This window comes from Echiichthys vipera, assembly GCF_963691815.1.
Source record: "Echiichthys vipera genome assembly, chromosome: 14".
Taxonomy (NCBI): domain Eukaryota; kingdom Metazoa; phylum Chordata; class Actinopteri; order Perciformes; family Trachinidae; genus Echiichthys; species Echiichthys vipera.
Window position 1 is genome coordinate 15,091,564 of NC_139839.1, and position 18,729 is coordinate 15,110,292.

The following is an 18,729-nucleotide window of genomic DNA, read 5'->3' on the forward strand; positions in this document are numbered from 1 at the left end:
TGAGATGGCTTGAAGAAGGAGAGACATTGCTTCACTTTTCCTATCAGTTATGCCACCATATTTCTGCAGAAACATTGCATGCCTATGCATAAGAAATGGCATTGGTACATTGTACTATACTTATCATACTAGATAATGTATACTTCTACTGCATTACTACATTTCAGAGGGAAGTATTGTACTTTTTACTCCACAATATTTATCAAACAGCTTTAGTTACAAGCTAGAGTAATATTTTAGAATCAGCATCTAAAATATGATCCGTAAATGATAAATAATCACCCATTGTGGCCATTTTGTCTGCCTTTGGTGTACTAACAATATGATGTACCATTTTAAATGCAGGACTTTCAGTTGTAAAATACTAATATATTGTTACTTTTACTCAAAGGATTTGCATTACATGGCCCATTAACAACCTAAATGACTCTTTTTCAGCCGTTTACCAAAAAATGTGGTCTATCGGGTCTACTGAATTCACTTTCTCAAAATTTTTCCCAACAAATATCTTTAGGTCAGATAATTCTCCTCACTTGTAGCTTGTATTTCCGTCTCCACTTCCCATCGTGGCTTGATACAAATTGATTGTTTTTTTTGCACTGATTGTGCGATTAGCTTACTTTCACCACCATGCACAGCTATACAAATATGTTTTTATGGATTATCTGAAAAAAGGAAAACCTGATACCCATAATCGTTAACACGTAGTTTTGAGGCTTTTTAATTTGAGATTAAAACTCAATTGAAAAACGTTTCACATCTTTGTCCCTGTTTTCTACAAAGATGCAGAATCATGCTGCAATCCCTGAGTTATGATGCTCTCCGGGCGCATGCGCGTCAGCGTGGCTCCGTCACATGACGCAGTGATGCCGGGCTCCGCCCCCCGGCTCGAGGGTTTTGTAAAGGGTCACGTTGCGCTGCAGCAGTGAAACAGGAGACCGCTCCGCATCCTCCACACCCAGCTCACCTGCTCTCTCTGCGCCCAGACACCCACCAGCAGGTAAGAGAAACATCATTTAACCAATGAGACAGCATACAACTCTTCATGTATGTGAAAACCATCAGATATAGATTATAATAACGTTGAGGCTGCTCTACACCTTAAAGCTAACTTTATCTCCCTTGCTAGTCAGCCATTAATTAATAGTAACCGTTAGTCGCCTCACCTGTGGCTCGTATGCCGTCAACAGAAAGCCATTAAAGTGTAGTAATTGTGATTTAAAGTTGTGTATTTCCGCCCACCGTCGAAATTACGCAGCAGGGAGGTTGCAAAAATGATGACCTTCAAGGATGAAAGTGGACGGAGGAGAGCCTGTTGCGTCCGCTCTCTGTTTAAATCAACGCACGCTGTTACTTGAACGTTACCTGCAGGTTTTATCTGTGTAAATGGGTTTTTTTTCATCCGGATGGCAGCTGTGTCAGTGCCTGTCGAGTGTGTATCTGCCCCTCTGCACGTAGACCTCATCCGATGTGGTGGGGGGCGGGGCAGGCTGAGGAGGAGTAGGCCTATACATTTCTAATTTTTATATATTTAGAACAAAAATCACACATCGAGCTTCACACATCAATGCCTTTTTTCAACCAGACTTCACCCTATAACCTAGAACATCACGTTCTCATGTAAATATATGTGGGTTTTGTACTGTTTGTCCGACCATATGACTAAATTTAATTAGTTTAATGTTAATAGTTTAGCATCCACTGATTGTATTGTAATCAAATGCAAAAAGAAAAGAAAAATCGATCGCCCCTTTAATCTTATATATGTTCCCCTTCTCTATATATTAAACTCATTGGCCAATTGAATAGTTTACCAGTGTTTCAAAGGGAAATGTAAGTGTAGTCTGCACATTTCCACCAGTGTCATCCTCTCTTTGAACTGCAAAGCACGAAGCCTTGACGTCTGCCATAAACCTTCGTGTTGAGCTGCATGGGAAACGTTGCTCCTGCTAGCTCTGCTGGACCAAGGCCTGAGGATAGAAACGACACAAACACAGGAATGTGCGTCAGTGCCAAGGCCAGCAGCCCACCTGGTAACAAATACGCAGTACTCTAAGCAGGCTTTTTACTTTTGCTACTAGTGGTGCCCCGCAGGAGGCTTTAAGGCTCATGCAGCTTGCAATGTAGAGAACCAGACAAGGTGGATGAACCTCCAGATGGTAATACAGAGAAGGCAGCAACACCTAGCAACAAGAAATATATCCAATCCTCTCCTCGCTCACGTTGCTTGTCATTATAATGTTAACTATCAATAAATGTTTTATGTGCAAGTCCCTGCCTACAGCCTCATACATACTATGCAATATAGTGGGCATACGTCAAGTATATTGTAGTTTAATGCTTGCAGCAATGCTTGAAAAAAGAACTGTTGCAGCATGATTGCTATAGATGTAGATCCTGGATTGAGTTTGATATTAAGGCATTTGTGGTCTCTTATCTGCATTCTGTGTTGGTAAGTGATCCTTTGCAGCACCAGCTTTACAGAGAATTATTTTTCGGCTGTTCTCTGCAGTATGATTGCTGTACACTGCATTTGATTGATGTGTATTGATAGTACATGCAGTGATTAAAGTTTGTGTGGTTTAGCATGACGCCACAGTAGGGAGTTGGCTGTTGCATCTTGATGTCGCAGTGCAGAAACTGTGTTGAGGTCGACCACTACGCAACAGGCTGGAGAGAAAAGCCCAGAGGGACACAGTGTTGAGACACAGCCAAATATTAATCTCAGCTGTCTCTCCGTCTCATCTCTTACACATCTATCAAGAATTCTTTCTGTTAGGGCTGCCTTCATTTTAATGGAAAAATATTCCAAAATAACTTTTTTTTATAGAAACACCAAAAATAGGCTGCCTGCCCATGGTGCAGTGCATCATAAAAGATAAAGTTGTCAAATCATGCAATGTCTGGAAGATTGACCTTGTCACCAGGGATGTGTGATAATAATATATTAATAAATATATTGTAATAAGAAGATTGCTGTTTCAAATGTCAGACTGACATCAAACAAGCATTTCAGTGTTCATGCTGCTGAAGTGCCCTTGAACAGGCATTCATTTACATTCTTTTTTTTATCTAAAGAGATTATGAGTCCACCAGAATCTAATTTTCTAAGTTTTTTTAAACTTTAATCATCCAAATCCAGAATTTCTCAATGAGGGAGAAATAATTGATGTGCATCCAGCCCCTTTTCAGAGTTGTCTTAATTTTTGTTGTGTGGGATTTCAATGTTAAACAAAATATTAATCATAATCAATCGTATTCTTACATACTTTAAAATGTGTTTGGAGGACTTTAAGATTCAAACAACCTCCTCACGCGTTAAATATGTGGCCGTTTTCTGGTGATGCAGTGATCAGTGCTCGATTTCCCCAGAAGCTTAATAAGGCTAATATTTTGCATTTCATATAAATGTAATACTTTCTTCTGACATTAGTGGAGGTGTTGCTTATTTCAGTGGAGATTGGGTTGCTCCAATATAAAGGACCGCGGGAGACCAAGGACTTCATCCAGCGGTGAATCTTTGTTGGCATTAAATCAATATGTCTTTGCAGTTGGTATGTTCCTCCATTTTGTTACTAAAATGGCGTTGACCAGACATTTCCACAGTGTGACGTTCCTACCAAGCCTTTCAAACCTGTCACCACATAATACCTCAGGGAAGTTTGTTTCTAGGGTTTCTAGCAATAAAGCTTTCACAGTTGATGTTTCAAATATCAGATTTTTTTTTGTTGAGAATGGCTGCCACAACATTGCGTTTTGTCACCTGCTTGCATGTATGCATTGGATTGATTCGTTCAGAAGTAGAAATGTTCATTGCCTAATATATTATATTTGTATAATATCAGTGTTAAACGGTGTGTTTACACCAAACCTGCTCCAGGCTGATCATCTATCAGAGGGGACGTCACATGCACACAGCGGGGCATTGTCCTTTAAGGTCCTTTTAAAAGACTGAAAAACATTCCATGCTACATTTTGTTTTTTTCCCGCTCCAATTAAAAGGAGGATGTTTTTGTTTTAAAACACATTTGGCAACTTTGCTTTGCGTTTGACTGAACAAAATGTATATTTCACAGTGCCTTTCAAATAACAATGCTTTCTCAGCAAAAACGCAACCACACTGGACCCAGTGTCAGTGGAAATATACTGTTGGAGCATGCAGGTGCTTCACAAAAGATAGTAGGTATTTCCTGTGCATGAGTTTTGTCTGGCTAACAGTGGAGCAGCACTGTGCACACATAAACATACTCATGTCCCAGACTTCATTCCTTTGTGCTTTGGTTAGCCTTTATCAAGTGTGTAAATACCCTCTCTTATTCACTGACTGGAGAGTTGCACTTTATACTCCTGGTCCAACTGTTCCCCTCAAGGGACGTAATGTCCCCTGCAGGCCTGGCCTCTTTAATTTCACCTGCATGTAGAATTTAACTATTACCAGTGAACCGGGCTTTGCAGTTGTACTGTGGTAACACTGTTTTCATTGAAAGGCATGTGTGTGTGTGCTCCAAAGGCTGTTATCTCAGCTCTAAGCTGAGGATTAACACAGAGGATATAGGGAATGTCAGGCAGTGTCCTACCAAAGCAAACCAATCTCCATTGGAAGTCCAGTGGCCCTCCTAGTTGTATGTATGATGCAATGGTGCTTTATATTGTAAAATCCAGTGTCCTCACACTGAGATAGTATCTATCTGAAATATTATTTATTCTTAGTTGTTATTTGTCACTAAAGGAGTAGCTTCCACCCATCAAACAGATTCATCAAAGCGGATGACGTAATTTGCAGGGAGTGGCTTGTCAGCCGGTGCAGTCTACCAGAAAGGGAAGTCACACTTTGTTCCCTGGCAGAGCCTGCAGTAATGGGAGTGATGCATTTCAGGGATGTGTGAAAATGGAAAATCACAAATTCCATGTGTTTTTGTCTTCAGCGCGTCCAATAGCATGCCTCAGTGATCACAGCCGGAGTTTAGGGAAACTAGATAGGGTGATTAAAAAAGGCAATGAAAAGCAAGGCATTTATATGTGCAGTTGATGGGGCAGAAATGTTGCTGAGGAGAGAGAAACGAGCCGTGCTGCATCCAGTCCCACGGCTATAATGAGGACTGGCAGCAGAGTGTATATAGGAGCCCTGTTACATAATCGCTCCCTCTCTGTCTTCTGTGCTTCGAGTGGGGTGGGGAGGGGTTACATAACTGCTTATTTACGGCAGAGTGAGGATGGCAATAGGGAACAAAATAATCAGGTTTAAACCGTGTGTGCATGTTAGCACATCATGACAGCGCTGCAGCTGCCTCCAATATCACGGGAGAAGGTTTTTCTTTGAGTTACAGTAACACAGTTATATTAAAGCCCAGGTAGTTTGATGTCAATGCCTGTGTATTTACATTATATCTGCTCACACACGCACGCTGGGTCCTTGGATTTCGGCCGTCTTGCAGGAGTTTTGTCACTTTCAGCCATCCTCCTGCCCTGACTGAGAAGAGCTTAGCGCTGGCATTTAGGTAGCCATGGTGTAGGCAATAGAGGGGCAAAAAAATGAGGCCAGGGCTGGGCTCTGGTCCAGGTCGACATACTGTGAAACAATGTGACCTCTTCATTGCTTTCTCTCTCTTTCAGCCACCATGACTCACCAGTATCCCGCACTGACTCCTGAGCAGAAGAAGGAGCTTCAGGATATCGCTCAGAGGATAGTAGCTCCAGGAAAAGGCATCCTCGCAGCTGATGAATCCACCGGTATGCGCGTGTATGGTCGCAAAATTCTGACATCAGTAATGTTAATTACTAATCTTTACTGCAAAGTTCTACGTGCTAGAGAAATAAAAGGATAGATGTATATACGTATCACAAAGTCATCAGTGCTGTTCATCCCATCTATCTTAGTGTGAGTTATGACTGAAAACGTGTGTGTGTGTGTTGTCTACAGGCAGCATGGCTAAACGTTTTAGCCCCATCGGGGTAGAAAACACAGAGGAGAACAGGCGCCGCTACCGCCAGCTGCTCTTCACAGCCGACCAGCGCGTCGACAGCTGTATCGGAGGGGTCATCTTCTTCCATGAAACCCTGTACCAGAACACAGACGATGGCGTTTGCTTCGCCAAGCTCATCAAAGACCGCGGCATGGTTGTCGGCATCAAGGTGCTCATTGTTGTAGTCAGCAGCTTTAGTCATATTTAAACCTCCAGAGTAGAACTCTTTAGTTGGGAAATAGTGGGTTTCATGTCAGTCACCTAAAACCTAAGAACTCGTAGAAGCTCAGCCTTTTGCCTCTCAATGTCCCCACAGCTACAGTGTCGGTTGATATTATATGACATTTTATGAGTAATTCAGTTCTGCAGTCATCATTTGTTTGGCTGGTAACACTAGAAAGGCTCCTACGGTGTATGTGAAAACACAGACTCGTAGTCAGCCTGTTTAGACACACACAGAGCCACCCATACCAGCAGATCAGGTTGGGAGAACAAACTGGGTCAAAGAGCGTTCAGGACGTACATTCAGGAAAATGTGTTTATTCGAGAGAGTGATATTCAGTGGGATACCCTTTATATGTGTTAAAAAACATTTCTGCTCTCCCTCTTTACAGGTGGACAAAGGTGTTGTTCCCCTCGCTGGAACAAATGGAGAGACCACCACTCAGGGTAGGTGCACATTAGTAACACTCACTCTCAAAGATTACACACCCCTGCTGTGTTTTCTGATGGATGGTTCTGCGTACGTGTTGGCGTGTAGGTTTGGATGGGCTGTCCGAGCGCTGTGCGCAGTACAAGAAGGACGGCGCAGACTTCGCTAAGTGGCGCTGCGTGCTGAAGATCAGCGACACCACACCATCAGAGCTGGCCATCTTTGAGAATGCTAATGTTCTGGCACGATATGCCAGCATCTGCCAGCAGGTTGGTGTGAGATTACTGAGCATGTTATTCAGTTAGTTAGTTAGTTAGGTTAAAGATGGAGATGCAACGATTCCGATCCAATCCGATACGATACCAGGGCTGAGCGTATCGGCCCATACTGAGCCGATACTACTGTTGAATTAATGAATCGTATACCTTGCCAAGGCATCAGGTTTGACATAAACATTTAGCCTGGTCAAAAAAAGGTAACAAATTAACACAGATATAAATTTACTTAATATTATTTATTTACAAATAATGTGTACATTAGCAGAAAAAATAAATAACACTTGCATGTAAACAGATATTTTAAAATGTAATATAAAACCCTAACTGGTGTTGCAAACATAGAATTGAATTGACTACATCGCTGTAACTGGATTGCTGTGTATGATGAAAAAAGAAATGACTGGATCGGAAAGCTGGATCGGCCTCACTCATCCGCTATCCGATCCAGCTAATTAGTCAATATCCGAGCCAATATCGGATCGGTGCATCTCTATTTAAAGATTTAATTCTCTTTTCTTTTCTCTTTTTTAATTGATTTGAGGAATTGATTTGGACATTATAACAAACTCATACTTTGTTACTTCTCTTAGAATGGTATCGTTCCTATTGTGGAGCCTGAGATCCTTCCTGACGGGGACCATGACCTGAAGCGTTGCCAGTACGTCAGTGAGAAGGTGAATTTGCTGAGGACTATAACACAACCTCCTGCATACGTCCCGTATTCACAACATGTGTACACACAACAAAGTCCTCACAGTCCTTTGACATACATGTGTCTCTTTCTTACGGCTAGGTCCTAGCTGCAGTGTATAAGGCTCTGTCAGACCACCATGTATACTTGGAAGGGACGCTGCTGAAGCCCAACATGGTCACAGCTGGACACTCCTGCCCCAACAAGTACAGCGGCGAGGAGATCGCCATGGCTACCGTCACCGCCCTGCGCCGCACTGTGCCTCCAGCCGTCACAGGTCCGAGACAGATAGATAGATAGCAACAAGAAACAACAGTTGGTGCTTTGTTCCTGTGAACCTACATTACCCTACAGCCATAGTGTCATAGGAATTCAGGACGAGACATCTGAAACTGTTTTTATGTATATTTGGCATATATTCAGAAACAAGGGAAGAATTAACACAGGGGCACGGATTAAAACTGGAAAATGTATTTATCATTTTAGTAGGACTATAAGTTAATTTTGTATGTTTTATAGGAAGTCAAGTCTTTAGTCTGTGTAAATACATTTTGACCAAGGTAAAATATTACCTGTATACGAATATATATAATTCTAAAATTATTTTTTAATTACTCTTTTTTACAGTTCCATTATTTCTGAATAACTTCCATTTAGTTTGCTGGAAATCTGTGATTGAATTTTTCCGATTTTTTAGCAAACTAGAGACAAAGATTGGTATCTAGGTTTTCACATTAACTTAGTCGCATTAAGTTTTAAAGCAGTTGAAGCAACTGCTCAATTCAAACCATTTAATTAAAGTAAATATTTATTCGTCATCATTTGTTTCTTGCAGTTCTATATAAGTTGAAGTGCGTGATTGCATTTAGACAGATTTCCCCATTGACCTGCTGTTCTCGGTCTCTGCTGTATTACCTTATAGCTTATAGTAAATAATTGGAATTGTACTAGTTGAATGCTGCCTCTATTATACGTATCAGTATTACCAATTTACTGTACTTGAAAATGACATATACAATCATTAGGACATTTTTAGGGCTTGCCTGTAGGATAAAGCATTACCGGGTAGCCTTCTAAACCAGGGCCTTGACTTCAAAATCAGTTTCCATTCATTCATTCATTCATTCATCTTCAACCGCTTATTTAACTTACTTCACACCTGTGCTGTCTCAAAATACAGCACACACACGTGTGACGTAGTGTTTTTCCTGCATGCCTCCTCGACTTGCAGCCTGATTAGATCTTGATACAGGAATACTAAATGCTTATTGGCTCACCACCGCTGATACCATTTACTCATTTAACGTATTGAAATTTGATATTGAATGACAAGGCATTTTCAGTACTCGGTATGGAAGCATATTTTTGGTATCCAGCCTTATTAAGTTTTGAATGTTGTAGGAAATCAGGTTTAAGAAGATAAATAACGTGTGTATTTGCTTGTTTCTGTGTTTTTTTCTCAGGAGTGACATTCTTGTCAGGCGGGCAGTCCGAAGAGGAGGCCAGCGTGAACCTTAACGCTATTAACAACTGTCCGCTCGCCAAGCCCTGGGCCCTGACTTTCTCCTACGGCCGTGCCCTGCAGGCCTCTGCCCTGAACGCATGGAGAGGAGAGCTGAGCAACGAGAAGGCCGCCGCCGAGGAGTTCATCAAGCGTGCTGAGGTCCGACAAAGAACGCAAACAGACTTTAGACACATCCTCGTAGAGTAAAATGAAACAAAGGTAACCTGTGCGATCTTGTTAATGTTTTATTTTCGTCTCTTCTTCAGGCAAACGGTTTGGCTGCGCTCGGCAAGTACGAGTCTTCCGGAAGTGGTGCCTCCGCAGGACAATCTCTCTACGTGGCTAATCACGCCTACTAAACATCTACCGCAGTCAACTGTGGCCTAGTTATAGTCTAATATCTGCTCTGCTATTCCCCTTCACTCCTCCATCAACCACAGGCCTGCGCTGTCTACTGTACTTTAGTGTTATTCAAATTTCATTAGATATGTGTATTTAAAAACATAATGTGAAACTACCATACTAAAGGGAACAGGCTTGTTATGTTTTAGTTTTTTTTTTTTATTTCTATTTAACCAAACAAGTCAAATCTGCTTTGAGACAATTTATGACTGAAGTGGAAAACTATTTTACGTCAGAGACAGAAAGTCAGACACTTGAAGCATTTTAACAGTAGATCAAGATAATCAGTCAGTATTCAGTTTATGTCACACAACTGGCGCTCCGTTCCCCCGCCACATGATAAATGTTGAGCCACTCCCAAGCTGGGAGGTGTGTGTGCGAGTGCGTTGGTGTTTCGCTTCTGTCAAACTGCTGTATTGGCCCATCCTGTAAAGCGCCATACTAACATCCTCCCTGACAGCGGGACCAACCGATTAGTCATCAGTACATCCGTAAAGGGACAAGAGGAAAAACGGTGTGAAGACGTCTTTCCAGATTGAGTTGGTCTTTAGAGCAACTGTCCAAAAAAGCGCGGAGTGCTTGTTGTACTTGCAGAAAAGCCGTAGCTCCAGCAGGATTCACCCTACCCTTTCTGTTCACACGCTTCTAATCACCACTAATCAGAGAAACATCTTGTGTGTCTGTTCTCAGTATAACATTATCTTTAAATCACATACGGTAATTAATGTATTCAGTTGTGTGCAGGTGTCGATATTATGTGATGCTCGTGTGTCATCCCCTCCCCTCCCACCCCCTCCTGATTTTCCCCGGCCCGCCCCACGGAAAGACGAGAAGGTTTCAATTGATGTTTTGTGGACCAATACGTGGGGTTAGCAGCAGGGGAAAGCAGTCACTGCTGTGTTGGATTACTGTGACGTTTGTGATGTTAATATTGTTCTTGAAGCACTTGGTGTGTCAAATAGTAGAGAAAAATAAACTCATAAAAAACTAGCAGAGATCTCTCTGTGTGACATTATTGCTGCTGTTATTATAGTGCCTATCCTAATATTTTGTCCTTGGATGCAATTTTAATCTGCATTCCTGACGCACAATAGACTTGTATCTCCTTATATGGTGCTGTAAGCGCAGCTCTCCACACGTTCATCCAGCCAATTTACCTCCAGTCAGTAAAACACAGTGGAGTAAAGTAGTAAGATAATATATTCCTTTCTTAGTCCCACAAAGGGGAACATTTCCTTTTTACAGCATCACAGTGAATAGCAAACATAGAAGAAGCATCAATAAGAAACAATAGATTATAACAAGCTATTGAAACAAGAAAAATAGAAAAATATGAACAATATAAACGCACCGAAATATAAAATATAAGAATAATAGGAATATTATTTACAATATTTATAAATTTACAACAAGTATTCAGAAGCCTGACTTAGGTAAAAGTACAAATACCACACTGTTAAAATACTCTGCATTCAAAACCTTACTGAGGTAAAAGTAGGTATTATCTATAAGTATCAAAATTAAAATGACTTTACTTACCAGAAAATAGTCCTCTGTCTGTGTTTTACTATTATATATAAAGTTCCTGTATTATTATTACTGTTACATTAATGTTTATGTTGCATGTTACTGCTGTCGATGTTTACGCTTGTGCTAATTGTACCTCCTTTGTATACTTTTTGGTAGTTTAATCTGCAGCAATGCATCATATTGTATAAGATCATAATATGTGTGTAGCATCACTGTCGTGAGACTCACGTAGCTCTAAAAAAGGATTCATCTTTTCACTGAGCTTGTAAAAACAGCCCCATTTTCAGCTTTGTGATGATGCATTTTATTTAGTCTCCAGTCTATTTAGTTTTTTTTTTTTTAAATGAAAACTTCCTCAACCCATGAAGGAACATGTAATAATCCCGTAACAGTAACACAAAGCTGCTAAATCTTGCTTTAGTGGCTTAACGGTTTGACCAGAAAGTCGGCAGTATGACCCTTCTGAGAGATCAGCTTAACGTATTTGGATGGGCAGAGTTAGAGAGCAGTGCTTGTCCCTTAATGCCACCACTTGACTCCCAACGGCTCCGGTAAAGCTGCTCAAAACACCTGTGGTTGCAGCTTCCAGCAGGTGTAATTGTGCAGCGTTGTTGTTTTGTTTAATGCTGTCCACTTTTGTTTACTTCAGTATTGAAAAGTAGTTAAAGTAAAGTAGTCCTGTACTTTGAGATGTTTATCTGTCTTCAGTTGTACATTATACATACACCAATAATAATAATAATAATAATAATAATAATAACGAAGACCTGTAGTAAATATCACCTTCGTAAAATGTGTTATACGCTTTTGCTGTTATTGAACTGGATTGGATTGTAAGATGCATCCAATATGTTTGCTCCTTCACGTACAGTATGTGCACACAAAGTGGATTAAATAATAAAAACACAGTCAGCAATGTATATGTATATATGTATATATATGTATATAGACCTAGTCTAAACACAAATATTTCAGAATCAGAATCAACTTTAATGGTAGTAGTATGCACACATGCATGGAATTTGACTTTGGTAGGTGTTCACTCTCAGACAGGTAGACACGCTGTATACAATAAAAACACTAAGTACACATAAGTAAAAATAATAATAATAATAATAGATTGGGACAAATATACAATCCAGATGACAAAAATAGACAGGTATATAAGTTATGGATATATACAATATACATATACAGTATGTAATATGAAGTAGGGTCTTAAATACAATTATACATGTATAAAACAAATGTACAGAATGAACATACTAAATGCAGAAAGTAGATTTAAGAGGCAGTGCAGCAGATCAGATGTCTGGTCTGCTTCTTTCCCTCTGCTATCTCACTACTGAATGGAATAAACTATCTGTCGAACTGCCTCTTAAATCTGCATCCTGCATTTAGTATTTATTATTATGTATTCATTTAGTGTGTTCATTCTGTACATTTGTTTTATACATGTATAGTTGTATTGTTGTTTAGAGTAAGGGGACATAGGGTTTCTATTCCTCTGGTCACGTTGTATTCATGGACAAATAGAAGTCCTTATCATGGGCCCATTTTATTATTTAGGTTCATTGGGTATGATGTGTATTTGATGACCAACATTGAAGCCATCACGTGGGGGCGCTGGAGCCAGTTTCTCACGTTGTGTTTGTGCGCTTGATTTTTCCACCGCGTGGGCCGACGGTTAATGTCCGTTGTTTGGGGCGGACACACAGACAGTTGCATATTAACTTAAAATAGATGGTTCAATTTCAAATTAAAATTGTAGTTATGTATGTGAATGTTGTTTTCACAGCCGCACGAACCCGCCCGTTTAGTTTTGAATGCCGGTCATGTGACGTAAGACTGGGCGTGTCCTAATAACAAACGCATCCCGTTCAGCGCTTTGACACAAATGGCTACCACGGAAGTGGGTGAGTAGCTTCATAAATGCATTCTGTATTCATTATTTCCTTCTTACATAAATGCAGCATTTACAGCAGTTTAGGGCTGATATTGTAGAGCATAGTTCACATGTTTAACGACCCCAGCACGAGGCTGTTTTTCCATATTAATTAAGACTCTGAAGCTAACAGCTAGCTGATTTAGCCGCACCACAGTATCTATCACTGCCACCTTATGTATTTAATATTTATGTTTTATATCACAATTTACTAAAACATTAGAGTTCCTACTCCCAATGCATGTGGCTTATAGCTCAGTCATTATATGGAATAAGCAGAAATATAATTTAATCAGTGTTAAATCATCAGTCATGGTGTGTAGCTGTACTATGCTTTGAGATATCAATATATACAATAACATAACATGGTAACAGGAAAAAGCAGCAGAGATAAGATGACAATGATAGCCCATACACATACAATAAATAAAGGCTAGTAAAATAAAGAAAGGAACAGATGGAAAATACAAAACACTGAGGAGTAAAAGGTGAGACATAAAACCTTAAAGACACCCAAAGAGCTGACCCTGAGAAAATGTGCGTTTTGAAATGATACTAGACCTGAGTTTAAATGTGTTGGGTGTAAAATGTGCAGTCTCTATTTAATAGCATTCTCTAGTCCTGGTTAATCTAGTAACAAATCAAGGAATCTGTCACATTGATGCTAGAAATAAATTAAAAAACGATCCATTACTGCTATTAAACAGTCCTGTGCATTGGTTTTCTAAATTACTCACAGTGGTACTAACAAAACCAGACACAATACAGCCTGTGAATGTTCTCATTTGTCCAGGTCATCCTTATCCCCCAAGGAAATTTCCGTCAAAAGAAACTGGACTTGGTTAATTGTCTAGGAAGACATTTCACTTCTCATCCAAGAGGCTTCATCAGTTAATTTACGCATCTGATCGGGCTGGGACTGGTCCAAATGTCTGGTGTGGATATCCAGGTATTTAACCTCAGTCCCAGCCTGATCAGATGCGTAAATGAACTGATGAAGCCTCTTGTATGAGAGGTGAAATGTCTTCCTAGACAATTAACCAAGTCCAGTTGCTTTTGACTTAAATATCCTTGTGGGACAGACATAATACAGCGACATCAACCGCACTATATACGAATGACATGGCAAACACTCCCACACAAATATTGAATATATTGATATATACAGTAATGCCTTGAAGCTTATCTGTTTTACTGTTTGTCTCTCAGAGCGTAGACGTGGCCGTCTGGCTGCTCTGTCCATGGCAGCAGTGGTCATCATCGTGGGAGTCCCTCTGTGGTGGCGAACAACTGAAACGTACCGTGCCTGGTTGCCTGTCAGCCAGATAAAGGAGTTGGCTAATCTGAAGGTTTGTTTGTGCTTCTTGCTCATAATTACATGCCTTATCTTATGGTCCATTTTATCTTCCATGTCTCAATGTATGTATACCTTTTTTAAATATGTTCCTGTCTACTTTTTTTTTTGGTAGCTACAGTTGAGTGCTGATGTGGAGGTTGTGTTTGCTCGTGGAACGGTGACACCAGAACAGCAGAAGAAATTCCCACTGACACAGACACAGGATGAGGAGCACACAGTAGATGGTGGTTTATTTATTAATGCTGTCTGTGATCATATGGTTATGAAATATGAAGAATGCATGGCAGTTCTTGTCTCTAATCCTTTTTTTTGTTTTCAGAGGACACAGCTTTGAGGTACAGGTATGAGACAAAGTACCGCACGGCTACAATCATGGAGGAGGATGCCTTGAACCAGCCCACTTCTGCAGGTGAGCCTGCCAAATCTGCTGTCAGCTCTTCAGAAGCTAACTTTTTTCTGTAATGTCTTTCTGTAATGTCTCTTGTTCTTTCTTCTGTAGAGGCAGATCTATCTCTGCACACGCTCAGTGAGAGTCCGTGTGGCTCGATTGTTGTGTATGTGATCCCAGAGTCATCTTCACTGCTGCCTGAGGTGAAAAATTCTCAACTCCTTTTTTTCTTTATGAAGAGTATTTTTTGGCTAGTGTGTTAACCCTTTCCTATTCTTTATTAACTTAGTTTTTCAATTGTGCATGTGTCCATACTTTTAAAGAGTTAATTAAAGTCTATGTGTAGTTTCATGCTTTGAGGAATGGTAGAATTAGCATTTCCGAGCTTATGTATCTCTGTGAAGTCAAGAAGCCCTTTAACTGTAATCTATCCAGCATATTTTGTCGTTACTGGTCAATACAGAAAATTGTGTACGGCAGAATTATGTGTTCTTTATGTCACTCTGGATAAGTAGAAGATAATACAATATCCAATACTGATCCTTACCTTCACGCCTCTCAGGATGTGTATATCGGTCAGCGACGCACAGCCCTGCTGCGTATCGGTGCCCAGATGAGAGTGGGCAGGACACTAGAGCAATTGCTGACTCATCTTGAGCCTCGGATCAAGCAGGTGCTGCAGGTGATGTCTTTTAGTCACACGGACATCACCGCAGCCCTCAGCGTCAGAGTCCGCCTCGGCCCTGGCAACAAAGACAAAATTGCTGACAGTATGAGAGCCTTTAAATCCAGTCCAGGTCGGTCTTTGTTTCAGCACAACCATTAAGTGGACCAGTTAGTACGTACAGCTATGTGAACACTTCCCTTCTCGTTATTCTTTCTTTTCTTTAGGTTATGAGATAACATTCAGTCTGTTAAACCCAGACCCAAAGTCACACCGGCTACACTGGGACATAGAGGGTGCCGTGCAGACCTACATCCAACCTTTACTTACAAAACTGGCCCCCGTGGCCAACTTCAGCATTGACTCTCAGGTACTATATGTGCAAGTGTGTGAATGAATGTGCACCATGACAAGATGCTCAGCTACTGTATATAAATAAACATAATTCTCCTTACAGACCTTATACTATGCCATGCTCGGTGTCAACCCGCGCTATGATAGCAGCCGCAACGCCTACACACTCAACTCTGACAGCCTCGCACATGTCATCAACCCTGTGGAGGCTAGACTGGGTAAAATGAAACCCACACTGAATGCTTTTCAAACGTTTGCCAAAATAAGTCAAATTTGGTGTGGTTTGTCCTTGTGTATTTATATCTAACTTTTTTTTTTTTTTTTGCATTTGATTTCAAGGCTCAAATGCTGCATCTTCCAACCCGGTGTTGAATTTTCTCCTGTACGTCCCCGATGCCCATCATTCACCGCTTTACATTCATGACAACAAGAAACAGGAAGTGCCTTCAAATGCATTTCACTCTCCGCGTTGGGGTGGGATTATGGTAAGATAATCTAAGGGCAAAACTTGGGGAAAGTAGTCTAAATACTATGAATCGTTTTAGCTTCTTATAAGTAAATATGTGATATATTAATACCTTGTTAGCTTTGCAGTGATTTTTCACTCTAAATTTGTTGTTTTGTTGTTTTTGTCTTATCCATTTTATAAAAGGTCTATAATGTTAATGGTTTCTATGGACAAGAGGCTGCGTTCCCTGTTGACATCAACATCAATATGGCCAAAGTCATGGGAGTCTTCCTTGCACAGCTTCGGTAAGCAGACGCCTACAATACGACAGGTATTTCTTTTTGTGTAAACATGAGGTAACGTCCCTGTACCATGTCCTGTCAGACTGTTGCTGGGTGTGCAGTCGTCTACCGCTCCCCCGGGCTTCCTGGTGGAACCATGCGGCAGTACAGGACTAGCTGATTGGGAGTTGGACCGTCTCATGTGGAGTCGGAGTGTGGAAAATGTTGCAACAGCAACCACAACCATCACTTCACTCGCACAGCTGCTGGACCAGATAGGCAACATTGTTATCAATGATAACATTGCCGAACAGGTAAGTTGCATACCCAACTTCATTGGACCCTTTGAAAGAGCTCTGTCTGATGTGGACGTCTTTAACAAAAGAGGCAGTGTGGTGCTCCTCAGGTGTTCTGTCGGATCAGGGTGCTAATCAGTAGTTTATATGTTGCCTATTCGTCTCACACAGATCTGTACATCTGTGTCTGTGTCGGGCCCCATCTAGGGCATCTGATCACTAAAATAGTATCTGACGAGCCTGGTTACAGACCACTGAATCGCTGTCCACATCTCAGATTTGTTAAGCGATTCAAGCAGGTCTGGTGTTGTGTTCAGGAGCTTTTTCCCATAATTAGACAAAGTATTCACCAGTCAGAGCTTAGTCGCTAGCAAGCTAAGTTCATGGATAATATCAACAAAGGCGATAAGCACGGATGAGATAGATGCAGCTCTGAACATAAGATGACTGTAAAAACTCTCAATTCAACATTTTTCACCCTGTTATGCTTTTTAATACAGGAGCATGCAGTTTGTGTAATCAACTTAAACCCTCAACTTATTTGCAATATAGGTAGCATAACTATATCTGTGTGTATTTAACTTTTTAACATGCCTTTTAACTTTAAACTTTATTGCTTTACTGAACTGTCTCACTAAGTCATATTCCTGTGTGCACCGTGCATTTTCCAAATGCTGAGGGGAAAAACAAAACAAGAAAGGGCTCTCCCTCTAAACTCCCAATATCAACAACAAATTACTGTGATTATTTGGTATTTAGCGTCTAAAAGAAGTTGTTAGTTATTGCATTCTCTTTCCTACGTATAATTGCAAGATTTGTATCCAACCTGTGATTGTTGTTGCTATCCCTCAGGTGTCCAGTGCTGTCACCTCCCTGCAGCTGGCCGTGGCCGAGTTGGAGGCCGGGAATCTTGGCTTTGCTCTACAGTACAGTAAAGAGGCCATCTTGGCATCAGAGAGGGCATTCTTTGACCCTTCACTCCTCCACCTCCTTTACTTTCCCGATGACCAGAAGTTTGCTATCTACATACCACTTTTCCTGCCCATGTGTGTGCCTATTCTGCTGTCACTGCTCAAAATAGTGTCTGAGGTTAGACAGAGACGCAGAGAGAAGCAAGCAAAGAAGGACTGAGAAACACTTGGAAGAGAAGATGTGACAAACGTGAACAAAAAAACACCTCATGAACAAACTGTTTTGTCAGTGGCCTTGACATTTAGGTACAGAGAAATGCATGAAGAAAGACTCATTTGCATCATCGGAGTGTGGGATTTACGTAACAGCTGTGTATGATTTTCATTGTTTCATGTTGGGAATTGTGTTTATTGTAAGATTTTAATGAATGGCTACCATGGCGGTGTGACACTGTATATTGTAAAGCTTGAATTGTTTTATATTTGAATTACACTTTCTGTTTTAAGTTATTAAAAAAATAAAGACTTATCTCATGTTTTTTCTTTTTGGTCAGCAAGAAAATAAGAATACCTGATTTTAAGTGATTCTTTTATGTCATTTGGCAGGCCCTACTAAAGCAATTTACACCAGTTTTGTCCATTAAAATTCAACATTAACAGATCAGTAGTGTTTGAGTTGTTTGTCTTGCTAGACAAACTAAAGCACTGACTGTTGTCAGGGTGCATCTTCGTTTATACTGACCACTGACCAATCCTGAATGTGGTTTAAGCAGTCGGATCCTATTGCATCATCAATGTAATTTTTTTGTTAAAGGTGGAAAGGGCAAAAAAGGATAAACCGTCGGAATCCAAAAAAACATTCGCTAATCAATCATCGTTCAAGTTACTATTCTATCTTTTCTCATCCTCTCATCTCACCTTCAACCGCTTATCCGGGGTCGGGTCGCGGGGGCAGCAGCTTTAACAGGGGACCCCAAACTTCCCTTTCCCGGGCCACATTAACCAGCTCTAACTGGGGGATCCCGAGGCGTTCCCAGGCCAGTGTGGAGATAAAATGATTTAAAA

The 18,729-nt window shown here is 40.7% G+C and overlaps 2 protein-coding genes across 2 annotated transcripts; both read left to right on the forward strand.

Annotated features, from left to right (window-relative positions):
- The first annotated feature begins 871 nt into the window (after window positions 1–871).
- Window positions 872–10,457, forward strand: aldocb (aldolase C, fructose-bisphosphate, b). Its single transcript, XM_083927633.1, has 9 exons — window positions 872–1,000; window positions 5,614–5,730; window positions 5,921–6,132; window positions 6,578–6,632; window positions 6,724–6,884; window positions 7,484–7,567; window positions 7,687–7,861; window positions 9,048–9,247; window positions 9,355–10,457. The coding sequence occupies exons 2-9, from the start codon at window positions 5,619–5,621 to the stop codon at window positions 9,445–9,447; spliced, it is 1,092 nt and encodes a 363-aa protein (XP_083783759.1). The 5' UTR covers window positions 872–1,000; window positions 5,614–5,618; the 3' UTR covers window positions 9,448–10,457.
- Window positions 10,458–12,903: 2,446 nt separating this feature from the next.
- pigs (phosphatidylinositol glycan anchor biosynthesis, class S) lies at window positions 12,904–18,217 on the forward strand. The gene is made up of 12 exons (XM_083927621.1): window positions 12,904–12,936; window positions 14,175–14,314; window positions 14,435–14,546; window positions 14,642–14,731; window positions 14,822–14,913; window positions 15,273–15,507; window positions 15,602–15,744; window positions 15,832–15,946; window positions 16,068–16,213; window positions 16,381–16,481; window positions 16,561–16,771; window positions 17,606–18,217. The coding sequence occupies exons 1-12, from the start codon at window positions 12,918–12,920 to the stop codon at window positions 17,882–17,884; spliced, it is 1,683 nt and encodes a 560-aa protein (XP_083783747.1). The 5' UTR covers window positions 12,904–12,917; the 3' UTR covers window positions 17,885–18,217.
- Window positions 18,218–18,729: the final 512 nt, after the last annotated feature.

Bases quoted from the DNA above. Each gene is read 5' to 3' on its own strand.
- pigs (XM_083927621.1), top strand. The intron at 14,914-15,272 runs GTGAAAAATTCT...CACGCCTCTCAG, and splicing joins CATCTTCACTGCTGCCTGAG to GATGTGTATATCGGTCAGCG. The intron at 15,947-16,067 runs GTAAAATGAAAC...TTTGATTTCAAG, and splicing joins CCCTGTGGAGGCTAGACTGG to GCTCAAATGCTGCATCTTCC.
- aldocb (XM_083927633.1), top strand. From the start codon at position 5,619: ATGACTCACCAGTATCCCGCACTGACTCCTGAGCAGAAGAAGGAGCTT. The intron at 6,633-6,723 runs GTAGGTGCACAT...GTTGGCGTGTAG, and splicing joins TGGAGAGACCACCACTCAGG to GTTTGGATGGGCTGTCCGAG. The intron at 9,248-9,354 runs GTCCGACAAAGA...TCTCTTCTTCAG, and splicing joins AGTTCATCAAGCGTGCTGAG to GCAAACGGTTTGGCTGCGCT.